The following is a 22,263-nucleotide window of genomic DNA, read 5'->3' as shown; positions in this document are numbered from 1 at the left end:
TTCAGCCAGACAATATTTAACAACGGACAGTGCTAGAATTAGGTTGTAAAAAATGTGGCAGAGACATCAGATAGCCGAGGAAATGCCCTCATTCATTCACGATCAGTTCTTATTCGTTGTTGGCTACTATACCTTAATGTACATTAATTACACGTTTATAATAACCGAATAATGGATACTTATGTGACATGAAAGACTATTAAATATTAATGACGTTGTTATCGTAGCTTCTTTATTGTTAATTTTATAGCGTTAACTTTTATTATTTATTTATGATCATGCAATTATTTAAGCGCAATGGTATTTCAACAATTGTTTTATACCTAATAACAATGGGTTTTCCAATTACATTTGTTGCTTTTAATTATCCATTTGTTTACTTGTTACTTCAATCAAGACGTCCAATTTGATTGCTTAATTATAAATTATAATATAATAATATAATAATATAAATTAAAAACACAGAGAAGGAAACCTCTGACAAACCCTGAGAAACAAAGCTCGTAATTCACTGTAATGGAATTTAATCGTCTGTCTTCAACCAAATAAATCAGAGTTATTATGAAACAGAAGGTTTCCCTGACTCGAAAACAATTTTCCAAATCTTTGCAATAATCTTTCTTTTTTTAATAACCCTAACATAATCTGCTATCTACACGCAACAAGAAAGCAACTTAAATTTACAGCTTACAGTACACACTCCGATTTTCGTTTCATATACAGGGTGGTTGGTAACTGGTGGTACACGCGGAAAGAGGGTGATTCTACGCGAAAAAAGAAGTCGAAAATATAGAATAAAATTTTTTTTTATTATTCTTTTTTTTTAAATTTTCCCATCGAGACAAAGATCTACAGTGAGATCCCTTATAACGAGACGTGATAAAGTGCACGCGTACCGAGCGAAAATTCAAAGTCGATTTTCTCGAAAACAAAGCCTCGAACGAAAAATTTGTATTCTATATTTTCGACTTCTTTTTTCGCGTAGAATCACCCCCTTTCCGCTTGTACCACCAGTTACCAACCACCCTGTATACGCGTATTCGCTTAAATACCAAAGAAACTATAACGCAAAAAGATTGCGTGGAATCTGTTAAAAATTCGTATTCGCTGACGCGGACAAAGTTTACATGGAATCTTATTCGAAGGGCTGACCCAGTTCACGGGTAGAGGAACCGGACATTCTCTTCGGCGCGATGAATTCGATCGGCCGAGAGGGCGGAAGATGTTTCCACGCGAGGTCAGACCAATTGTGAACCGGTGGCAGAGACGGGCATGGACACTAAGACTCCACCGATCCCGTTGAAGGTCCAGGAGAAGCCAAAACCGAAGCAGCAGAAAAGTGTGGCCGACGTGTCCTTGCCCCCGCTGACACCATACAGGAATCATCGTCAGAGGCAGAAAACGCCTGGAACTCAGTGGTCGCGTGATGTGCCCAGCGCCGTACGGTATCAGGATCATCAGAAAAAAAGGCCTTACAGGTACACTTTCCCCTGCGATCGATGCATGCATTTATTCAACCGCTGCGCTGTTTAGCAGCAGGGTCTCGATTCTTACGCGTGAGCTGAAGCATCGTTAGAAAACGTTTGAAAAAGTCGCGGTTGCGAAACGTCGGCAAATAGGAAGGATCGTTCTGCTTGAAATTTCTCCAACAAGTTCCGTGAATATATTTTCTTTCTCCTACGACCCTCGTACATTATTTCCGCGAGATTTCCTTTCGACGTGTAAAGGGTGTCGTTCAACTTTTCCAGAGTGCTTCAAATCGGCGCCACGCCTTTGATGCACGCTTGCCAACAGGGCGACAGAGCCAGGGTTTTAAGGCTGTTGAGAGAGCAAGAGGAGACGATTGGCTACAGAGATCGTACCCTGAGGAACGCACTTCACTATTGCATGGACGCTGGAACCGCGGGTGCCGTCGCGGCGGCGGCACCGGAACTGGTAAATGCACCAGACGCAGAAGGACACACGCCGCTTCATTTGGCTGTCATCGCAGGTGATACGCAATTAGTGGCTGTTTTATTGGCAAACGGCGCCGACGTGAATGCCAGGGATCTGGAGGGACACAGTGTTCTTCATTGGGCCACTGGTATTTTCATGATCACTAATCCTTAACGCTATGACGATCGATGACCACTAGACTGAGGATATTTATGCAGATTCCTGTTTTCTTGTATACGATTAAAAGAACGTAACGTAGATAGAGAATTATTTTCCTTACTGAATAGTGTAATGGTCATTGTGACATTTTTTACGTTATCTGCATTCTATGGATTTTTACGTTTCACATTTCACGTACCTAAGCGCATAAAAATCCGCAGTCTAGCGATTACACTAGCGTCATACGAGTGTAACTATTACTGCACGATATGTAAACACACATACATATATATATATATATACATTTACTTATCAATTTATGCATTTCTTTTATTATTTATTGCTTCTACCTTTCCATGTATTCGCGTTTCGTATATTTCGATCTGTTTCGTTGTAATTTCGTTCTAACGATTAGTAATGCATAACTCTGGCCAAGGACTCTCTAAATAGCCTTATTTGCAATTGGCTCATAATTGTTTCATTGCGTGGCACTCTTGATGCATTTCATATACGTACATACACCATACACTCGAATTACGTATTTTACCGAAAAGTTTAAGTGTGTTCTTGGAAATCACTTAGATGTGTACATACTTCGAATCAATCGACCTAACCTTATCGGTCACTCTATCTTACCCGTTATTTTCTCCTTATTTTACGTTTAATCTGTACATACAGTATGCCCGGTTTATCAGGAATCGCTCAACTATTTTGGGAAACATGAATGGTACAAAAAAATGTACTCTTGTGTATTTGACTATACGGCGACTTTTCATTAGTACATATCTTTATAGCTCACGTTTGGAGGTCTTTAAAACGCTACAAATTTCTGTCTTTCGCATCATTCGCTGCATTGCAATCTTTGTCTGACATCTGTCTATCTTTCATATTTTTCCAAATATTTGAGCGGTTCGAGACAATCTAGACACATTGTACATGGCACTTTCTTTGTAGACAACAATATTTTATACATGGTGTTCCGCCTATCACCTGGAATATCGCTGGTGTATTTAAAATTTCATACAAATATTTTCTAAAAAGATTCTCTAGTAATGTAGTCAGCGTATATTAATCATAGTTTTAGTTTATTAGGATGATTTATAAAGGAAGAAAATTTGTTCCATCTTTTCCAAGCAAGTGTTTTATTTTAATTCAAAAGGAAGATGGGAGTAACATTCTTTTATGTTATACAAAATTACAATATATAACAAGAATATCATAATTCAAAGATTGTTCTAACCTTTTCGTTAACAGTATAAACAACACAAACTTACATATATTTATATAATAGATATTTTAGAAAGATCTTAGAAATCCAAAGACCACTACTATAATTTGTAAACGAAATTTGTCCATCGTTAAATAATCAAGCTACTAGTCATTTTCTATAACACCTGAAAAATTGTATTCCGAAAGAATTTCCTTCGTGTAATATCCTTTCCTAATAGAGTCACTCACTTCCAGCAAGGCGATGATATGTATGCAATGAATTTTCAAAGTCGAGACTAATCCATTCCTGAGAAATCAACCTTCGAATGGAAAAATTTTAACCTATAATTTTCATTTATCTTTACACGCGTAAAAGAAATCCTTACCTGTACATTTCTATACTTCCAATCGCACTCTGTATGAAATCTTTTCTTGCTCATTCAAACGCTGACAACGTTACACCCTGCATGTAATATTTAATTTACAATAACTACATCTTGCGTGAATGGTAATTTTACGGTCAGAGAATACGCTGGCGATCAAGATTAGCCAAAGCGTCGTTTAAGTCCGCGGTGGAAAGTGGGCATAAATTGGCTTATAAAGAGCCAGCTTTAATTTTGCCGGATGAAAGGTCGAATCGTAAACGGCCACACGAGCTCGGTAACGATTCCTTAGAATTTGCGGAAACTGTGAATTACAGGGCGTATCTTTTCTACTAATCTCCGATAAAATAAGGGTTCAGTATTGGTCAGGTAAGGTTAGTGGGTCAGTTCTGGTGACGTCATTCCGGTTCTCTAGGGAACACGCGAGCAAGACCCACGCCGAGATAAACCGAGAGATTGACCATAGTCGTCCTTGGTGTATTCAAATGACCAGAGATTTATAGCCGTACACCGCAATTGCCCATGTATTACGTTCGTCTGTCGGATTTACGGTACGAAAAAGAAAGTTTTCTCTATCGACGAGTCGCATCTGTGTAATTCACGAACGCCTCGAGTTGCAAGCGCGGACGCAACAAAGGCAACTTCTCACCAAGTAATATTCCGACCTACTTGTCGATGTCGCTGCTTTATCGCTTGTAACGTTACTCGAGTGTTCCGAATACGGACACGCGGGACACGATGCTATCTTGCGAGCCTATTATCGAAGACAAGCAGAACTATGGTCGAAGGAAGTCTATCTTACCAATGCTGAGTCTATACTACGCGATTTGTTTGACTTACATACGCACTATTTGTTAATATTTTTTTCTTAGAAAGGCGACGGCTTCGAGAAAATACTTCGCATAAAAATTAGTTTGCTTGCTGCTAGCAACTTCATAGATGATGATAATTCAGATGAAACATCTCTTTGCATATGTTTTATAAAGTTGACATGTATTGCATAATAACTGCTAATATTACTGATTTGCATTTTTCATTGGCAAAAAATGAAACTGGATGGCAATTTGTTTAGAGAAAACAAGAAATAAAAAATTACATGCGTACGCATAATAATGATGTTTTTAATTCTTGCAACATAATGTTTACCAAATGGTTTGATTTTACTATTATAGCGAAAAAAGTTCATTGCTAGTTTAATGTGCATAGTAAATTTATTTATATGTTTATATTTAAAATAACTAACCACCTTAAATTTATTAGTATAAAAACAGAGATCTATCGTTCAAAATGTTTAATCCAAGCTCTTATGTAGTTTATTACGACATTTGCAAAGCGAAAGGCGTACGAAGTTAATATATATATTAAATTTAAAATTTAAATTTATTTAAATTGCTGTAGTACGAATGATATTATATTGTTTAATAATAGTCATGAAAATATTTATTTATTTCTTATTAATATCATTACAGAATACATTATGTGCATTTTAATAGGTAGCTTGAAACTGAAAGTAATAAAAAAAATAATTTAATGGTTACTTCGATAAGCAGTACAAAAAGTGTAAGCAATGAATCTCTTGAAACATTATAACTGTTTCTAAAAACTAAATTACCTTGAATTGCTATCTTCCCAATTATATCTTCTGAAAAAGGTTTCAGAAATTTGGCTTGTTAGCAAACAATTATATCGGGATAAACACATGCAAAGTTGAAAACTCGATAAAGAAATAAAAATGTATGTTTATTTGTTGCTCAGTGTGCGGGGAAGCAGAATGTGTTCGCTTGGTGTTAGCGGCGGGTGCTCGGCCATCCACACCCGATCTTCGCGGAGGATCTCCTCTTCACTATGCCGCTCAATGTTGTGGTGCAGCTGCGACTGCGGAACTTGCTGTACCTAAGAAAGTTGGTTTAAAAGTTCTCCAGACTCTGCTGGAATTCGGTGCCGATGTGAACGCGAAAGACGAAGATGGAAGACAGCCGATTCTATGGGCGGCAAGTGCCGGTAGCGTGGAAGCTGTGTTGGCTTTAGCGAGGTAAAGTTTGATTTCATTCGAATACGCGGTCTTTCACTGTCGTTGAACGTTAACGCCGAAAACAATCCTATTTTAGGGTAGCTTATCGCGCAAAGAACGACGCTTTAAATTTTAACAATACATAATGGTAATTTGAGAAAATAATTCTTTTTAAAACTAGTAACACATTCGTAAGTGACGTCGCTGGGATTAGAATTGAATTTTGCAACGTTAAATATTTATATCGTAAAATGTATGAAATACCTTAATTGATTCTCGAATTCATGAGACTTTCGTGCTTCGGAACGGGTCGGCAAAACTCGGGCGAGATCGAGCCGGCTCTCGAAAGTACAAAATTCGCCAGGATCTCGAAACTATCCGATTGCGTGCGAACATATCGAGATCTCGAAACTATGCAACTACAATTGCATGTAAACGTACCAAGATCCCGAAAGTACCGTAATATATAATTAATTAATTGTGAGATCTAGAGACGATCCGACTATGTATGAACGACGAATATGTATCGAAATTCTGAAACTACTTACATATTATATGGTGGAACTGCAGAGAAACTATCTCCTCTCCGATTTCGATGATTTTGAAATGTGTTGTTAACCTCGGCATGTTGAATATCTTTTTCCTATACATATAAATCACAGTCGGTCTTGATTTTTGAGATATTTGCTAATAACTGTTGGTATCACTATAGAGAATTCTGCCTATAATTGTGCGTTCGTAGCAAGGTATGCGTTAGTATTATTTACCGGCCGTTCCACAGTGGCGGTCAGATAAAATGACACCTAATCTAAACCTAAGAAATTTCCGTGGAATAAGGCCCAATATGATGTAGAAGATCTCTGGCAACGTTCTTAGTACCCAATAATGACGTTAGAGGTCAGGAGCTGCTATAGTTGAAAAGAGAATAAACAGTAGCGAAGTGGAAGAAAGGCGTATTACCAAGTACGTTTAAAAAAAAGAATTATTTTTATGACTTTTCAAAAATTTACTTGCCAATGTCAAAAATAATGACTTTTATACCCAATGTTATATTTTCAATTAATAAATTACTTTCTCATTATTAATTTAATACTTCTTTTACAAAGTGGAAGAATGCTGTATGTTACACCAGCTGCTTCTTTTATTACTACAGTGAACAATGAATTGTTTTTACGTTCCCTGTAAATTTTATGAAATGTAACATACATCCTTTTCTCAGACAACCATTCCATTAAGGTTAGACGTCATTTTATCTAGCCGCCGCGCCGTGAAGCAATACTGACGCGCATACGCTGCCACGGATGTACAATTAAAAGCAGAATTCACTGTAATGGTACCTACCGACAGCATTTACGAACATCTCGAAAACTAAGCCTGGCCGACGATTCTCTGTACAGGTAAAAGTTGATAAAAATTGTTGAAATAGGAGAACAAAAATTAGATTGTTCGGAAGGAAAGTAGTTTGCAATAAATAAATCCGGAAAAGCTTATTACCGAGATCAGCGGGAGGATATACCTTACGAGGCAAAACGAATCATCCCGATTGGTCAAGCGATTTCGAATACATCGGCGAACCCAAAAAAGGAAAGAAGAAAATATATCCATCGAGTTGAGATGCCTTCCATCTTTTCCCAAGTCAGTATACAAATCATCAAAATCGGGTAGGAAGTAGTTTTTCGATATATGTTCAACGAAGAAAGAAGACGAATGATTCTAAAAGCAATAATTAAAATATAGAGCCGGTGGCTCAGCTGCCGCAGGAGCTGCAGACAAGGATGGCCTGACAGCACTTCATTGCGCTGCTTCCAGAGGTCACGCTAGGTGCGTCGAGGCCTTAGTGAATCTCTGCGGTGCTCACCCTGATCACGTAGACGATAATGGATGTTCAGCCCTACATTATGCTGCCACTCTTGGTCACGCTGATGCCACAGCCTTAATTCTAAAGTTAGGAGCCGATCCGAATCGGCAGGATCGAAAGGGTAGAACGTAAGTACTGTAGAAAGCTGGAATGAATGTTCATTGAAGCACAGACTTCAATTTTATGATACAATTTTGTCGGTTAAAATAAAAAACAAATTGTATTGATATTAACGAGACTGTCAATTAAAACAGGAAATTTATTTTTCACTAATCTATTAAGTAGATTGGATGTGCATAGTTCTCAGAGAATACTCGTTCTAGCTTTCTATGGTAAAAGCTTCATAAACGAAAGATTTGTTGGGGCATTTCAACATCTTGATGTACGACAAAAGTGATAGAAGTTTAGATTTTTATTTCGAGAGTCTTTGGTAGTAGTCGAATACGCGGTTAATCACTGGTCTCAAAACAGTGAGGTCATAAATTAGAACGTCTTTCTCAAGACAGGGTTTATTAAACTGAGTGCATTCATAACTCAGTAAGTTTTCAGTAAATACACTTGAAATTTTTTAGGAAGGGTTGTTATTAAAATTATCTTCTGATTAAATTTAGATCTCAACGAAATCTTATATTTCTATATATCTAAATAAAATAATAAGAAAATTTATATTTATATTGTAATTTAGATAATTTTTATTTTCCTGTAACGTTAAGAAACAGGTCAATTTTTTAACTATACCATTTGATGATTCACATCATACGTACAGCGTCTTGAACTAGGTCCCTATGTCTCTCAAAATGCCTCAATTTATAATTATTTTCTTTACGGCCTACCTATACTTTACCAATAATCTACCCCTAACCAGTTTTATGACCTTACTGTATTTCTTCTACCGACTATACTGCATCTATGTCAACATTAATTTTGTCCTGTCAGTATTATAGTATTAAAATTCATAGGTCATAGGGTGCATTGACACTATTATCTTGCATATACACATACGTACATACATAATAATAGACAATACCAGACAGTCTATAGATACTACATATAGACAGACTGTCATTATCAATAATGATACACGTTTCTGATACAATGTACTCACATACATAGACGTTGCCTTTAGATATGAAAACTAAGGAATGTGACTCGAGCAATTATAAAGTTAAAATGAATGTATAAATGGAAGTGAGCTAAAATATGTAATATCTGGCTTCCAGGAAATATAAGAGAAAAGCTAAATCAAACGAGAGTATGAAAAATATCCAGCTTAGACGAAAATACAAAGAAAGCTCAAAGTTAAAAAAAATCTGAAATATTTTAGACCAGCACTTTGTGCGGCAGCGAAAGGACAACTGGAAACCTTGAAGATTCTTGCCCAGCACGGTGGTTCTCTTTACGCGAGAAGTGTACGAGGAACCGGTGTCGCCCATGAAGCTGTTGCTTCCGGTAGGATCGAATTAATCAAATGGTTGGCGAAAAAACGGCCAAGCACTTTGGACGTTGCCACGCAAGATGGCAAGACACCTTTGCACGTGGCTGCACTTCACGGACATTTGGATGTGTGCAAGGTTCTTCTGGACAATGGCGCGAGGATCAATGCTGTTCTCCGAACTAGCAAAGGCAATCTGATGACAGCTCTGGACGCGGCGCTTTACAGGGGACACAGGGATTGTGCGAAATTGATCCAAATGCACGGTGGTACTACGGCACAGAAATTGAGGATGCAGAAAACTGTGCCGAATAAAGGTCAGGTCAGGTATATACGTATTTATTTACAAAAATGTCTTTAAAATGTATTAAGTATAAGAAAAGTCTTATAACGTGTATTATGCGTAGAAAAAATTTTATGTTCTATGCTATGAGCTTCAAAGACGCAATATCAGACTTTTTGGCGTTAAAATTTTTCTTATAAACCGCCACTTTTTCTTCATAACTTTATTCCTAGGGACATTTGATAATTCGTTGTAACAATGAGGATTAATAGCACGCGAATGACAATCTCCATTAAGATACCGGTACGAGATAGTGGTAATTTGCATATTTGTCGTACTATACCGTAATCAAATCTGATGTATCACTTCCTGTTTATGGTACAAGCTTTATGCACATTTGTGACAAGCTTATTAGTACGTATTATATACAATTATTTTATCGTATCCTTTCGCGAGGTTAGGGACCTTCTCACACGCTGTTGAAGCTTCTATATCTTAATGAATATCTCTATTTCTAACCTATCGTTTAGCTTAAGTGAGCCATCCGATACATTCGCATCCTATCGATGATGTTATCGAGTGACCCCCACGTGGATCTCCTTATCTCAAAGGGTTTCGTCTGTCATTGCATGCGATAATATTCTCTTTTCATTTTACATTACTTATAATATATTCATATACATATACAACAACTGTCTCTACCCTAATGTAGAAACGACATAAAAAGTAACAACTCTGTAGTAAAATTTTGCATTTCATTCTAACAGAAATGTCGTTTTCATAAGACGTACGATGTACCCAAGTCTTTTGTTGATTGCTACGTGTGATGCGTGCTAAATGCGGCTGTGATTTGACAAAGGAAGTGATGCGTCGGTGAGATACGAATAGGACGATGTGCAAAGAGATTGAATGTTTATATAAAAATATCGCTTACGTTAAAATATTTATTTGATTTCTGACAAGAGGTTTGGTTATACATGGCAGAAATGCGTGTTGTTAGTGGTGAAAGCTGCAAGACTGTGGTAGTGTAGTATGACTGAGAATCAAGAAAGTTATCTTACAATTCTTTCAGTCGTCTGAGAATCCTAGAACGTTCACGTGTGAATCATTGAAAAGTTATTCGATAATAGTGAAAGAGTGGCAAGCATTATTGTTGTGATAATACTAATTGCGATTAGTAATTGTGGTGATAGTGGCGGTTGTAATAATTGAAAATAAATTGTTCGAGACTTGTCAAAGGAGATCATGATTAGATTATATAAGATTTATCAGAAAATCGTAATTAAATGTTCAGGAACTTGTCGTAGAACTGTGAATAAATTGTTCAATGTTTCTCAAGGAATGATATTGGTGATGATGATATTGATGACAATATCCGACTTACTTGCATGTTTAAGAACCAATACAAGTACGTTCATTTTACCAAATAATCGATTTCGTATTACAACAAAATTTTCGTTCGTAAATGCTGCAACTTTTACCAATTTCCCTTCGAAGCAATTTCCATAATAGTTTGATTCGGATTTTTTGGATTTTTCATTTTTATCGAATCGATTTCAGTATTCTCAACGAAATTGCGAATGAGGCATCTGGATAGCAGCACCGATACGGAAAGCAGTCCCCGTAGACAAGATCGTAGTTGCAAACTTCCGGAATTATACTACGAGGAGCAATGGATTAAGAAGAGAACGCGACGAAGAGGAAATTTAAGAAAGTTGGCGCGCCAGGATAGCCGGAGCTTCAGCGAGGAAGAGGTTAGATTATCGAAGTCATCCTCGAAAAAAGATCATCAAAGGAGAGCTCGTAGCGAATCAGCACGGTAAGATATTTTTAAATTACATACGGTGTTTCCTCGAATAACACGTCGGTTAGGGACACCGACTGACCGCGTAGTTGCGGAAACTGAAGTACAGTAGATGTATTAGGCTGCCTCAAAAGTTTCTTTCGTTTTATAAGGAAATAATAGATGCACCAGATTTTTTGTTTTATATTCTTTTATTGAATTATGTATGATCCATTTTGTTCCAATAGAACAATAATTCAATAAAATAATATAAAACGAAAAATGTTGTGCGTCTATTATTTCTTTATAAAATGAAAGAAACTTTTTGGACAACCTAATACATACATACGCATATTTATATTTTTCCAACGCCTAATGTGTACTACTCAAAATTTACACTTGTTACATTCACTCGTTATATTCTTCACTGCAAGATTCTTTGATGCTAGTTGGAAAGTGCTTGTAGAAAACACTGTAAATGCCAAGAAACAAGTCTCTATAAATTTATGCATTAATATAGTCGAAATTTGTATACAGAACGTATTTTTATTTTATAGAATTATAAAGTACAATGAAATTATTATTTCTGTTTTTCAGTGCAATTGTCTTTCATTGTAATTTGCCCGAGTTGCAATTTAGTTGTCTTCTCTTCTTTCTTCCACTGTCGTTACACATAATATCGTACATGATGCATGTTCTTTGTAATTTAAACATTGAAAGCATCATTTAAGCCCATTTAGCATCCACTGATGCAGTGTCGTTGTGGCCGCCGTGTGAATGCCGACTAAAAGTGCAGCACCTATCTCAAGTGCCCGGGAGAGACACCGCACTTTCGTATTTCTCCGCGCTACACCGAAAATAACCTATACTTGCAAATAAATATTTCGTAAATTCATCTTAACGTACTTCATTTCAAAAAACTAGAAATTTTTAAGTTTTATGACAGTGCAAGTGAACTCGACGAACAACTTGCGAAGGAAAATGCAAATACAAAGTGCAGTAGACTTGCTTTGAAATATAACACGATCTTACAGGGAGACATAGAGGAAAAAGACAGACAGCTCGACGTGCGCTTCGACGGAGATGCACGTGGCAATGCAGCATCGATGATCAAAAGCCTTTGCTGATCCGATGCCGAACACTCGAGTTACAAGCTACAAAATATTCCGTTAAAAGCACCGCCGGCCACATCGCTACCACGATTCACTTACAATCTGTAAAACTAACAAACTTCGTTAACGTAGGAAGACAAACAGCATAAAGCAAATGAAACGAGCAATGCAATGTTTTGATATTGGCAACACTGAAATCCCGAAAGCCTGACGTCTCTCCTCGAACGTCATATCTCTCATAATTATATTCTTCTTATACTCATTTACGTTTATTAAGCATTATGTTTTTTTTTATTTTCGCCGTAGAAAAAACACAAAAAGAACTCGACAATTTTTAAATGCTGCAAATTTGCAGATTTGTAAACGCGAATATTCGTTAATTTGAAAGTATAAGAGATTGGAATTTTGGAAATACAAAAACTTAAAAATCTAAATGTTTGATGGTTTGCAGGTTAAGAATTTGCAAATTCGAAAGTATGGAAATTGAGAAATCGAAACGTAATATTTAAAACATAAATTGAAATGTTCACAAATTATACTTTCAAATCGCACGAATATAATCTTTTTTATTTAATTACTATCATAATCGGAAACTGTCAATTATTCGGAGAACTTAAAATAATGATAAAATGTCAAATCATTCTGCAGAGATGAGATTTCAATTTATTCATAACTTTAAATATGAATAGTAACGAATCTATTATTTGTTCCAAAGTACACTTTTAAATAAATAATCACGACAACATATTGCAGGTACGAAGAAGATGATACGGATCGAAAATTGAGAAGGGAAAGAAGTAAAAAACGATCATCGAAATCCAGACACGACTCAAGCGGATCATCCTCAGCGTCAGGCAGCTACGAACGCGCTAAAGACACGTCGAAGCAAAAATTCGATTCGAGAAAAGACGAGAGCAAAACTAATGGAACGGAGGGTTCAAAGAGAGGCGATGACGACGAAAGCGTGAGCGACGATAGCCTGGAAGTGGTGGTGGTACGAAAATCTTTGGAGAGGAAATGCGAGAAGGTGGTGTCTGGAAGAAGATCAAAGACACCCAGGGAAAGTTCAAGAGAAACGAAATTCACAAAGACTCACAGGAGCACCAGAAGGAAATTGAAATCCAGCAGATCGAAAACATCGGACAATGGCGAGAGTGCAACCGATCGAATGCATTCGCTGGACAAAGAACAAGGACCAACAGAATCAACGCTTCACAGCGAACAAACACCTAGAACATCGATAGACGAGGAAAAGCAAAACGAAGGGAACATCGTTGAAAGTCGATATCGTAGAGACGTGACCGACAGCACCAGTCAAGAAACGGTGGAACGCGTCGTTGTGACAGCGATGGTCCATAAAGATCAAGGTCCAGATACGCCAAAATCCGTAGCGGAAGCTTCGAAGGAAGTCACCTTCGACGACAGATTAAGAACGGAAGTGATCGAGATGCAAGAAATAGCGGGAGACGTTAGTTCAGGCAAAGCGGACGATATTTTAGAGCAGAGTGACGCATCACGTACCGATCTTGTGCAGAAAGCTGCCAGTTTGAAGAAAGATGTGGAAGAAATGAGACAGCAGGCTGCACAAGAGAAAATTGAACAAGAAGAAGGCTCGAAGCAGAGTCGAGAGAAGGAAGATTCCAAACGGGACCAAGAGAAGGAAGATGTAAAATCAGACCGAGAGAAAGAAGACACGAAAGCCGTGGACCACACGAGAAAAGATCAGGATGATCAAATCGAGACCTCGTTTAGTGATGAGGCAAAGAAAAAAGATCAGAAGAAAGATGAAAGCGAGAAAGGTAAGACTTTAAACGGAATAACAGCTGGATTGTAAGTATGTCAATATCATTGTTACTGAATTTATTTTTATGCATAATATATTGAAACTGTAACTTACTGTTAAAGAAACATTTTTGTTAATTTCCTGTAGATTTTATTTAAAAAAAGTTTCTGCCAATTTTCTGTAGAGTCCTCTTTCCAGGCAGGTTAGATGCACGCGGGCCGATTGAGTCGGAAAGTCCCACGTTGGATTCTGAAGAGTATCAACGACACCAGAGCCGACAGGAAAACGATCTCGTTTCCAGATCAGACGAAGCGTCATCTGGAACAAAACCTGACGAGAATCTCGATAAAGAGACGCGTAGTGAGAAAACGGACGTGTCTGAGTCGATCTTAGTGAAGGACCACGAAGATTCGGAGAAAGCGACCAAATCTGGAAGTCCGGAAAGTCAAATAGGTTTAGAGAAAGAGGACAGTACACCAAGGACAGCCGTGGAAGGCGTTTCACCGTCAGAAGGAGAAGAGAAAAAGTCGGCGTCGGAAGAAACGAAAAGTAAATCAAAAGTTAAATCTGCAACCGTAAAGAGAAAGGCGTCTTTCGATGAAAGAAGATCAAAGTCCTCGTCTTCGAAGTCGGATGAGAGTCCCAAAAAGAGCGGCGGGACTCAAAAGAGGAAAGAATTTGGTAAGAAGCGCGAATCTTCCACGAAAAACGTTTCCATGAAATTGTCCAGGGAAAAAACGAGCAAAGTAGTTGCAGAGAAGACGTCAGAAGTGCAGAAGGAGGATGAAATTGCTGTTGACGGGGTACAAACGAAAGAGGCCACATCGACCGTCTTAACAAAAAGCTCGAGCAAGGAGTCGCCGGATGAGAAGGAACAAACTGCTCATAGAAAATCTGTCGATTTCTCATCCTCCAAAGACTCTGCGTTAATGGAAGACAAATCGTTAAGCACAGATACACCAACTGCCACGAAACGAAAGATTTACGACGAGGAGGAAGTTGCTCAAGACTCGTCTCCTGCAAAGTCCGATTTAGAAGATCACAAGGATGAAGACGAAGCTAAAAAAGTGAAGACACATCCTATGGAAGACGCACTGGGGACAGGTGAGTACTGAAACCACTCCATGAGTGTCTTTATACCGTTTGCCGTGCTTTTAGTAGAGACCTTTCGATATATTGACGAAAGTTCCTCGAGTTCTCCGAAATCGGCGCAAACCAGACGCTCGAGACCGTCAACGGGAAAAATTAGACAAACTGGACGATCGTCGGTAAGAAAATGTTTGTTCGAAAGTTCAGAAGAACGTTCTCCAGATAGGAGCGCTATAGTGGCGGTGATTGAGAGTCCAGAATGGGACGAAGAGGACGAGGAGATTGACAAGGAGATCAGAGACGCTATCGGGGAGGACGGAGAACACGAGACGGAAGCCGAGGATGATAATGAGATGGGTGTCATCAGGGTATTGCCAAGCACGAGCGAGGAAGAAATGTCTCGAGCTGGACATGATGTTTGCAGGACTTCGGCGACCGACTCGTTATCCCAAGTAGGCTAATTCTGATGGTAGAAGAAGTAGAATAGAAATAGTATTTAGTCTTTCCTCGTCGTTTGTGAGATTGGCGATAACCCGGTGGATCTTACGTCTTTCCCTACAATATACTTTGTGACATATTTAATGGGGAAAATTTCATTATTTACCATATTTCAATTTTTGCAAGTTTATTTCATCCCTTAAATCAATATGATGCAATTCAATGTGACATTTACTATACTCCCAATATAAAAATATGAAATATAATTTTTGTATATGTATAAATATGTATAATCGGTTTAAAAGATAAAATAAGCTTCTTGTGCGTGAATTTGAAAATTAAATGTTTATAATGTCAATAACAACATGCGAGTACCATTCGTATTTATTCGTATCGATCAGTGGTAGAAATTTGTAAAAATGAAAAGGCACATAAATGTACAAGATTGCCTTGACCATCTTTTTCAAATTTACCATCGAGAATATTTCATTATTTAATGTCATATTTTAGTACGAAATAGATTCACATTAATTCGTAATATTGGATTCACCATATCAAACAACACATCAACAATAGTATTGTAATACATATTGTGTAAATAACATTGCAACCAGAAGATTGTCTTCTCGTAACCAATTATTTTTTCTCTTCATTTCACAAAGGTGCAATCCGGTACTCGAACTCGTTTGACACGAGTTCAAAGTCCTCAGGAAAGTAGAGTCAGTCGACTGCAAGGGAAACAACGCCGTGACAGCGGCGGCAGGGATAGTGGCATAGAACCCAGTCCTAGGGTATCACGGATACCGAGAAGAAGGATCATGAAATGTTGTCCAAACACCGATAAGCAACAATCCCTTAACAAAGACACCATAATAAGAGATGTCCAAATCAGTTTACGACGATATCACTTGGAAAGAAAGATATTCTTCCAACTGATGGAACTGAAGAGACTACAGATACGTCATGGCAGAGCGAATGAACAAGTTTTGGTTAAGAGACAAGTAATAATCCTGCCTATTTCTCCCTATGTAATGCAACATAATCTACGCATTGATCTGTTTAATTGGAATTTAAGATTTTATTTAATTCAAAATACTTAATCAGGATCTAAAATCACACTGAATTATATCCTTTGTTTCAGGTGGATGCTTTCCATAAAGCTGGGATGTCTGGACCCACCCTTGGTGTGGCAAAATACGATCAACCCTTAACGTTCAGGTTATTGTTTTCTAAATATAAAAAAATACGCTGTTTAAAACAATTAGAAGATCGTTTTTTGCGTCACTTTGATTTTTATGTGCCTGTGCATTTTTTTGTAACGACTGTCTTAAAACCCATTTTTTTAAAAGTATCATATGAATAACATGACGGTCTATCGAGTCTATATATATAGGACTCGTTTGCTGCTGTTTACTTTACTGATGCTATTGTGGCGGATGAAAAGAGAGTTGTGCGTTTTGTCCCGGGACTACCGGTGGACTCGTCAGTAAGGCTATGCCCGGTAGTGCTATGCCTTAGACGTAGAGGGAGTCTCGCTAGGTGCGGTATTTGTATCAATCGTCCGTATATTCGACCGCTAGCGAGTTAGACAGACTCGTTGTCGTCGTAGCCCTCTAGTGTTGGCGGTTGGTACCAGCGGATCGCCCGGGAGGTGTTGCGCCGCGTTGATGCCTCGACCTGTCAGCGTCCTGTTGATACCGATCCGTCACACTATAAAACCATTCATAATGATTCCTTAATTGACTTAGCGTATATTTTTATAGTATTGTGAATGAAAATGTAATTAATATTTCTTACTAGACACTTCGAGGCCTTCCTGTACGATCAGCTCAGGAAGATTCAAAAAAGGCCAGCAACTCCAGACTTCTGTATGGAAGCGAAGCAATGCATCCAAAAAACTCACCGCTGTCATCACGCCACTAGTGCTTACACTTCTTTCCCAGCGTACACATATCGTACGTTATTTCCGTGCATTGTCATAGTTGATAGGTTTCAGGATTCCATTTCAGACGTTTATACGTGAAATAGTCGAATAAGAAAATTTATACAATGTTAATTCTTTAATTTCTTTTAATTATCAACGTTTGATATGATAACATTTCAATAATATTTCTCAACCTTCCATCATTAACGTTCTAAATAATTAATAAGTCGGGAAATAATAGAAAATTTTTTCATAAGAAATTTTTATACACAAAAGTTTCGCAACGTTTTTTTGAAAAAATATCCATGAGACACATATACATAATCGCGAAAAGTCTAAAGGAATGTTACTATTTTTATGATTAATAATTCCGAAATGGTATGCTGAATACGAGAATCCAATCCAAATGACTTTCAAAAGGAATCAGTTTCCCTATTGTGATTGTAGATTATAATTGCAGTAGGTGGAGGCGGCCAAGAACAAGCGGATCTTCTTCCGAAGATAGAGAGCCGTGGAAAGGGGCAAATGAGGGTAAAATCTAGTCATTTAAACTGAAAATAATTATGCAAGAGTTGCATTAGTGCGATAATTAAATACTAAGTAATTAAATACTTGATTCAAATCAAGTTAGTTCGTGTCAAATAAAATCCTTATGTGCTTACTTATTTGAACAAAAATAATATGAGTAATGTGCGTGTTTCTTTAAAAATTACGTTAAGAAACTATACAAAAAATTCTATCTTTGTTGCAGGTGGAAGTAACACATGGAGAAGAGAAGCAAATAATAGCTCTTCCAGCTGAAAGACTGGATCGTTCGAAAAAATATTACGTAACGTTTACTGTAAGAGGGGAAGCACAACAAGAAATCGAGAAGCCGAAATCATCGATCGGTATCCAAAGGAATGCCAAAAGTGTTTAGGAAGTCTTCAACTGCATTTATCGTATCTTCCCACTGTGGTGATTTTGACTACGTTTTTTCTATTCGAAGCAATATCAAAAACGTTTCCATACTTTTTTACACAACCTTCTATTCTACCAATCTTCATACTATGCAACTTTCATAATAATTTTAACTTCATACTATGTAACTTTCATAATAATTTTAACTTCATACTATGCGATGTTTCACATTAGATTTTCTACGATAGTATAAATTGTAGCTTCATGGCAAAACATTGATTCTCCGATTTTGAAGTAATGAGTGTGGCAATACAAAAAAGAAATTTAAAAACTGCCAGAGAAAAACGGTTCATGTACATACTTAGAGTATGAAGCAGAATATATTCTGTACAAATTTCATTAACATTGCTGTAAAAATAATCAATAGTATAAATGTGTAAGATTGTATAATATATTGCATCGAAAAAGTTCTATGCATGGACCCTCAACTTTATTACACGCGAATTACATTGTGTATAAATATTCAATTGTATTAGACAAGACAAATGCGAACTTTTGTAAAATAAGCTAGATTGACTCAGTCCAAGTTCATTGAAAAGATCTCTTAATCTTACCTTAGTGTTACATTAAATTGTATTCATTAATACTGGTCAAGAAAATACGAATTTATTCTATGTGTACAATAAGAGATATTTCGTTCCTGCAAAAGCAGGGACCATGTTGCATACAGGTTCTGTATATTTGTGTAAAGGAATCCGCTAACTTGTAATTCTGTGTAAAATAAAAAAGAATCACAAACCGCATAACTTAAATTATCTTAAATTCATTTTTACGTACATGTTTGAACGTTGAACGCAAGCGTTTTATAATTTCCCCACAAATCTTAATAAATGCACGTAAATGCAGTTTTCAAGTTAAGAAGACGTTTTTGAATCAATTTGTAACTCAAACATATTCAAAACAAAAAATGAAGACAGCCGTAATTTTTCTTTTCGTTATTGTATGAAATAGCAGGTGCAACTTTTTTAACGTATCATGCATAAATGTATGCATAAATAAATAAGGTCAATTTTCTACATTAATGATGAATTTTAATCTTCTGCCACCAGTTGGCGTATCGAACATTCTTTGCCGATATTTATATCATAATGGAAGACGATTTCCACACCAGGATGCGTGTGTCCAGTGTAATCTCAAAAGCTACTCAAGCGATTTGAATAATTTATTCTCCATTGGAAAGAACATTTCCTCAAAATAATCACGTAGCGAAAGTGACGGATATCTGGCGTGTCTGCCGTGACCTTGACTATCCATCGAGCAAAGTGTAATCTGATGCACACGTACCTTACATGTTGACCTTTTTTTTATAACATTAGAAAAGTAGAAAGTCTAACTGAATTTGGAAGATTTTTTGGATATGTCGTAGAAATCAACATTTTGAACGACTTCCTACTGTACATGTAGCTGCCTGTTGGGTAAAGATTTCGTTTACGTAAATATACTCGTCCCGGCATTTGGGAATCAAATAGCATACGCTATTATGGACACGCAATTATATCGATAATTTTTTGCGAATATCATGGATACTATGTACCAGAATATATGTGTATGCTGATTTATAGTTACATTAGAGGAAAAAGTTGCTCAAAATGTTATGCTTTATAACATATTTAAAAAATATTGAAATCTGAAATGCATGTTGGTTTCTATAGTTTTTCATTAGAAGTACATACAGAATAATGCATATAATTTGATTATATATAAAATGATATCGAAAGGACTACTGTAATGTAAGGACGACACGGTGTAAAGTACGTAGTCGTCTTTAACATTAGTATATCAGTACAGATAGTATAAATTATCTAATTCGCGGTTACTTCTTAGATAATCATGTATAGCCTGGATCCATAATAATATTGTTGTGTAGTCTCGTATAATATAGATTTCATATCATTCATAATTATCATACATAAAAATAAACATAGAAAAATCAAAATGGAAAACAAGAAGGTTAGGTTCAACGCTTGCATGTCATGCTATGTCTGCTGAGATTCTCGATTCATTGCTATCTGTCTCGCAAGATCCTGGAATACGATAACTTTCCATGTAGATTTTTCACGACTAGAGACGACTCAGTTTTCCGACGGTTTTTCCTAGCCAATTTCGAAATCAGTTTATATGATCATATTACTGACGATAGAGGTAGCACCTAAACCTCGAATTCTCATAGTTCCCGCCGATCTGCTTTTCACGTTCGAACTATTGTAGGTTCCAGCTAAACTTTCTCTCGCAATAATTATCAACAAATGGTAAGTTTAAATTCATAAATACATAGATACAGATTTAAAGTAAGAATGTTTTTCTCATCGGTAATAATATGCCTATGTAATAATATGTCTATATCTAGATCCGGAAGTTCACAAAATCGATATATATTAATTCCGACTGGGAATAAAAGTAAAATTGTAGTTTACGCAGAAGCATTACAAGATCAAGAAATAAATAGAAAAAGATATCAGCTTTCTACCTGGACGGGCCCGCAGGTAATTCCCTGTATAATATAAAAGTATGGGAAGAAACCATTTGAATAAAACGTTTCAAATAAACTTGACCATGAAATTTAAGCAATAAATTCAATGTGAATGAATTTCAAGTGAATAAAATCCAGTGCTTTTATAACAGCATTGCACTTTGAATCAGCGTAAAACTCGAAGGATAGGCAGTACTCCCGTGTCAGCAACGATTCTACTATAAACACTCGAGTATTTTAGGCGTTGCATCACGAAACCGTCGAGGCCCACTAGCCAGTGACGGAAAAGGCATAATTTGCGATACCATCAAGTGTTCGCTATCTTCTTCTAAATCCACGGATGACGGAATTCAGCCCACCGTTACGAACGTTTGAAACCTCGCGTTTTCTTACATAAATATAGAGTAAGTATACACAATAAGTACTCAATATTGAATACATAAAGACAAGTGAAATTAAACGTTGTAGGGACTAAAATATACCTCCGTTCGTGTTATTCGACCAGGTTTCGAATGCGGATCTTCCACTTGTGGGGCAGATGCTGGTTAAATCACCCAGGCAGTCAGCGAATGCTTTCTTTCAAGTTCTTATGTGGCTCTTAGTAACCGCATACAATATAATATGAGACAAAAATTTGAATGTAATATATAAGATGTTTCCAGTACTTTCCTAGGTAGTCTTTGAAGGTACAGATATTAAATGAATGCAGGCAGAAAATAGAAAATAAAGAACATGGGGGGTTTGCCTGCAGCATAGGTAAACATTTTGAACATCGATTTGGGGCCAGTTTCTGCATTAAAATATTACTGTTCGCGTGCCTTGTGTTTTGTAGCATACTGTAACATTTGTAGCATTTACTGCCTTCGTCTTTGATTTCTTTTATTTGTAAATTTCTATGATCTTACATCTCGTATAACGATGCATTTCCTATTATTTGTAGCATCCTATTTTCGAATCGCTGTAATATCTGCTCTCTGCACGCGTATTCATTCAAAACAAAGGAGGATATCACCGCGCACGTAGGTGCTGCTTCTCTCAAAATATCATAAACATACGCTCAAAACAAGCAAAGGAGAGGGTCAAGATTTAGGAACGGAAGCTCGTCAGTCTCGACTGTTCGATAGTATACAGTTATAGTCGTAGCACTTGAATTAAGATTTTTGTGAATACATGATCAAACAAGTCATTAGCACAAAAGACTAAAAACAAACGCGGTTATCGCGTTTATGCCATAATGTACCTGCTCAGAAATCACCTTAGAGTTAATGATTGAAAAAAGAAGATGGAGCGTATCGAAAGAGCGTGCGCCAAAATTACATTAGATACGCTTAGAGCAGTTCATCAATCGTCCCTACATTCTTTGCAGATATAAGCAAAGATAAGCGGCGAAAACTTTAGATAGAAATATTCAAAGCAACCGATACAATTACACTC

General features: G+C 37.0%; 1 protein-coding gene and 1 long non-coding RNA gene across 7 annotated transcripts; one reads left to right on the top strand and one right to left on the bottom strand.

Annotated features, from left to right (window-relative positions):
• Positions 1-195: 195 nt before the first annotated feature.
• Positions 196-19,111, top strand: LOC126875053 (ankycorbin). Of its 6 annotated transcripts, XM_050637665.1 has the most exons (15): positions 200-1,478; positions 1,749-2,083; positions 5,442-5,718; positions 7,435-7,683; positions 8,880-9,304; positions 10,831-11,089; positions 12,919-13,964; positions 14,147-14,629; positions 14,699-15,052; positions 15,107-15,489; positions 16,138-16,476; positions 16,617-16,693; positions 17,276-17,430; positions 17,860-17,930; positions 18,151-19,111. In XM_050637665.1, exons 1-15 carry the CDS (start codon positions 1,273-1,275, stop codon positions 18,316-18,318), a joined length of 4,827 nt encoding a protein of 1,608 aa, XP_050493622.1. In that variant the 5' UTR covers positions 200-1,272; the 3' UTR covers positions 18,319-19,111. The 6 variants fall into 6 exon arrangements, with proteins under 6 accessions (XP_050493623.1, XP_050493622.1, XP_050493619.1 ...); XM_050637666.1 differs by having other exon boundaries at positions 196-1,478; positions 14,147-15,052; positions 17,847-17,930; XM_050637662.1 differs by having other exon boundaries at positions 201-1,478; positions 14,147-15,052.
• LOC126875057 (uncharacterized) lies at positions 3,218-4,044 on the bottom strand. The gene is made up of 2 exons (XR_007693231.1): positions 3,690-4,044; positions 3,218-3,623 (listed from the first exon to the last, which is right to left on the bottom strand). It is a non-coding gene; the product is annotated as an uncharacterized LOC126875057 (long non-coding RNA).
• Positions 19,112-22,263: the final 3,152 nt, after the last annotated feature.

Source organism: Bombus huntii, chromosome 17 (assembly GCF_024542735.1).
Source record: "Bombus huntii isolate Logan2020A chromosome 17, iyBomHunt1.1, whole genome shotgun sequence".
Taxonomy (NCBI): Eukaryota; Metazoa; Arthropoda; class Insecta; order Hymenoptera; family Apidae; genus Bombus; species Bombus huntii.
Note: the sequence above shows the minus strand (reverse complement) of the source record. Positions and strands in the feature narration are given on the sequence as shown.

Coding starts and splice junctions, on each gene's coding strand:
- LOC126875053 (XM_050637662.1), top strand. CDS start 1,273: ATGGACACTAAGACTCCACCGATCCCGTTGAAGGTCCAGGAGAAGCCA. Junction 7,684..8,879: donor CAGGATCGAAAGGGTAGAAC/GTAAGTACTGTA, acceptor GAAATATTTTAG/ACCAGCACTTTGTGCGGCAG. Junction 11,090..12,918: donor GCTCGTAGCGAATCAGCACG/GTAAGATATTTT, acceptor AACATATTGCAG/GTACGAAGAAGATGATACGG.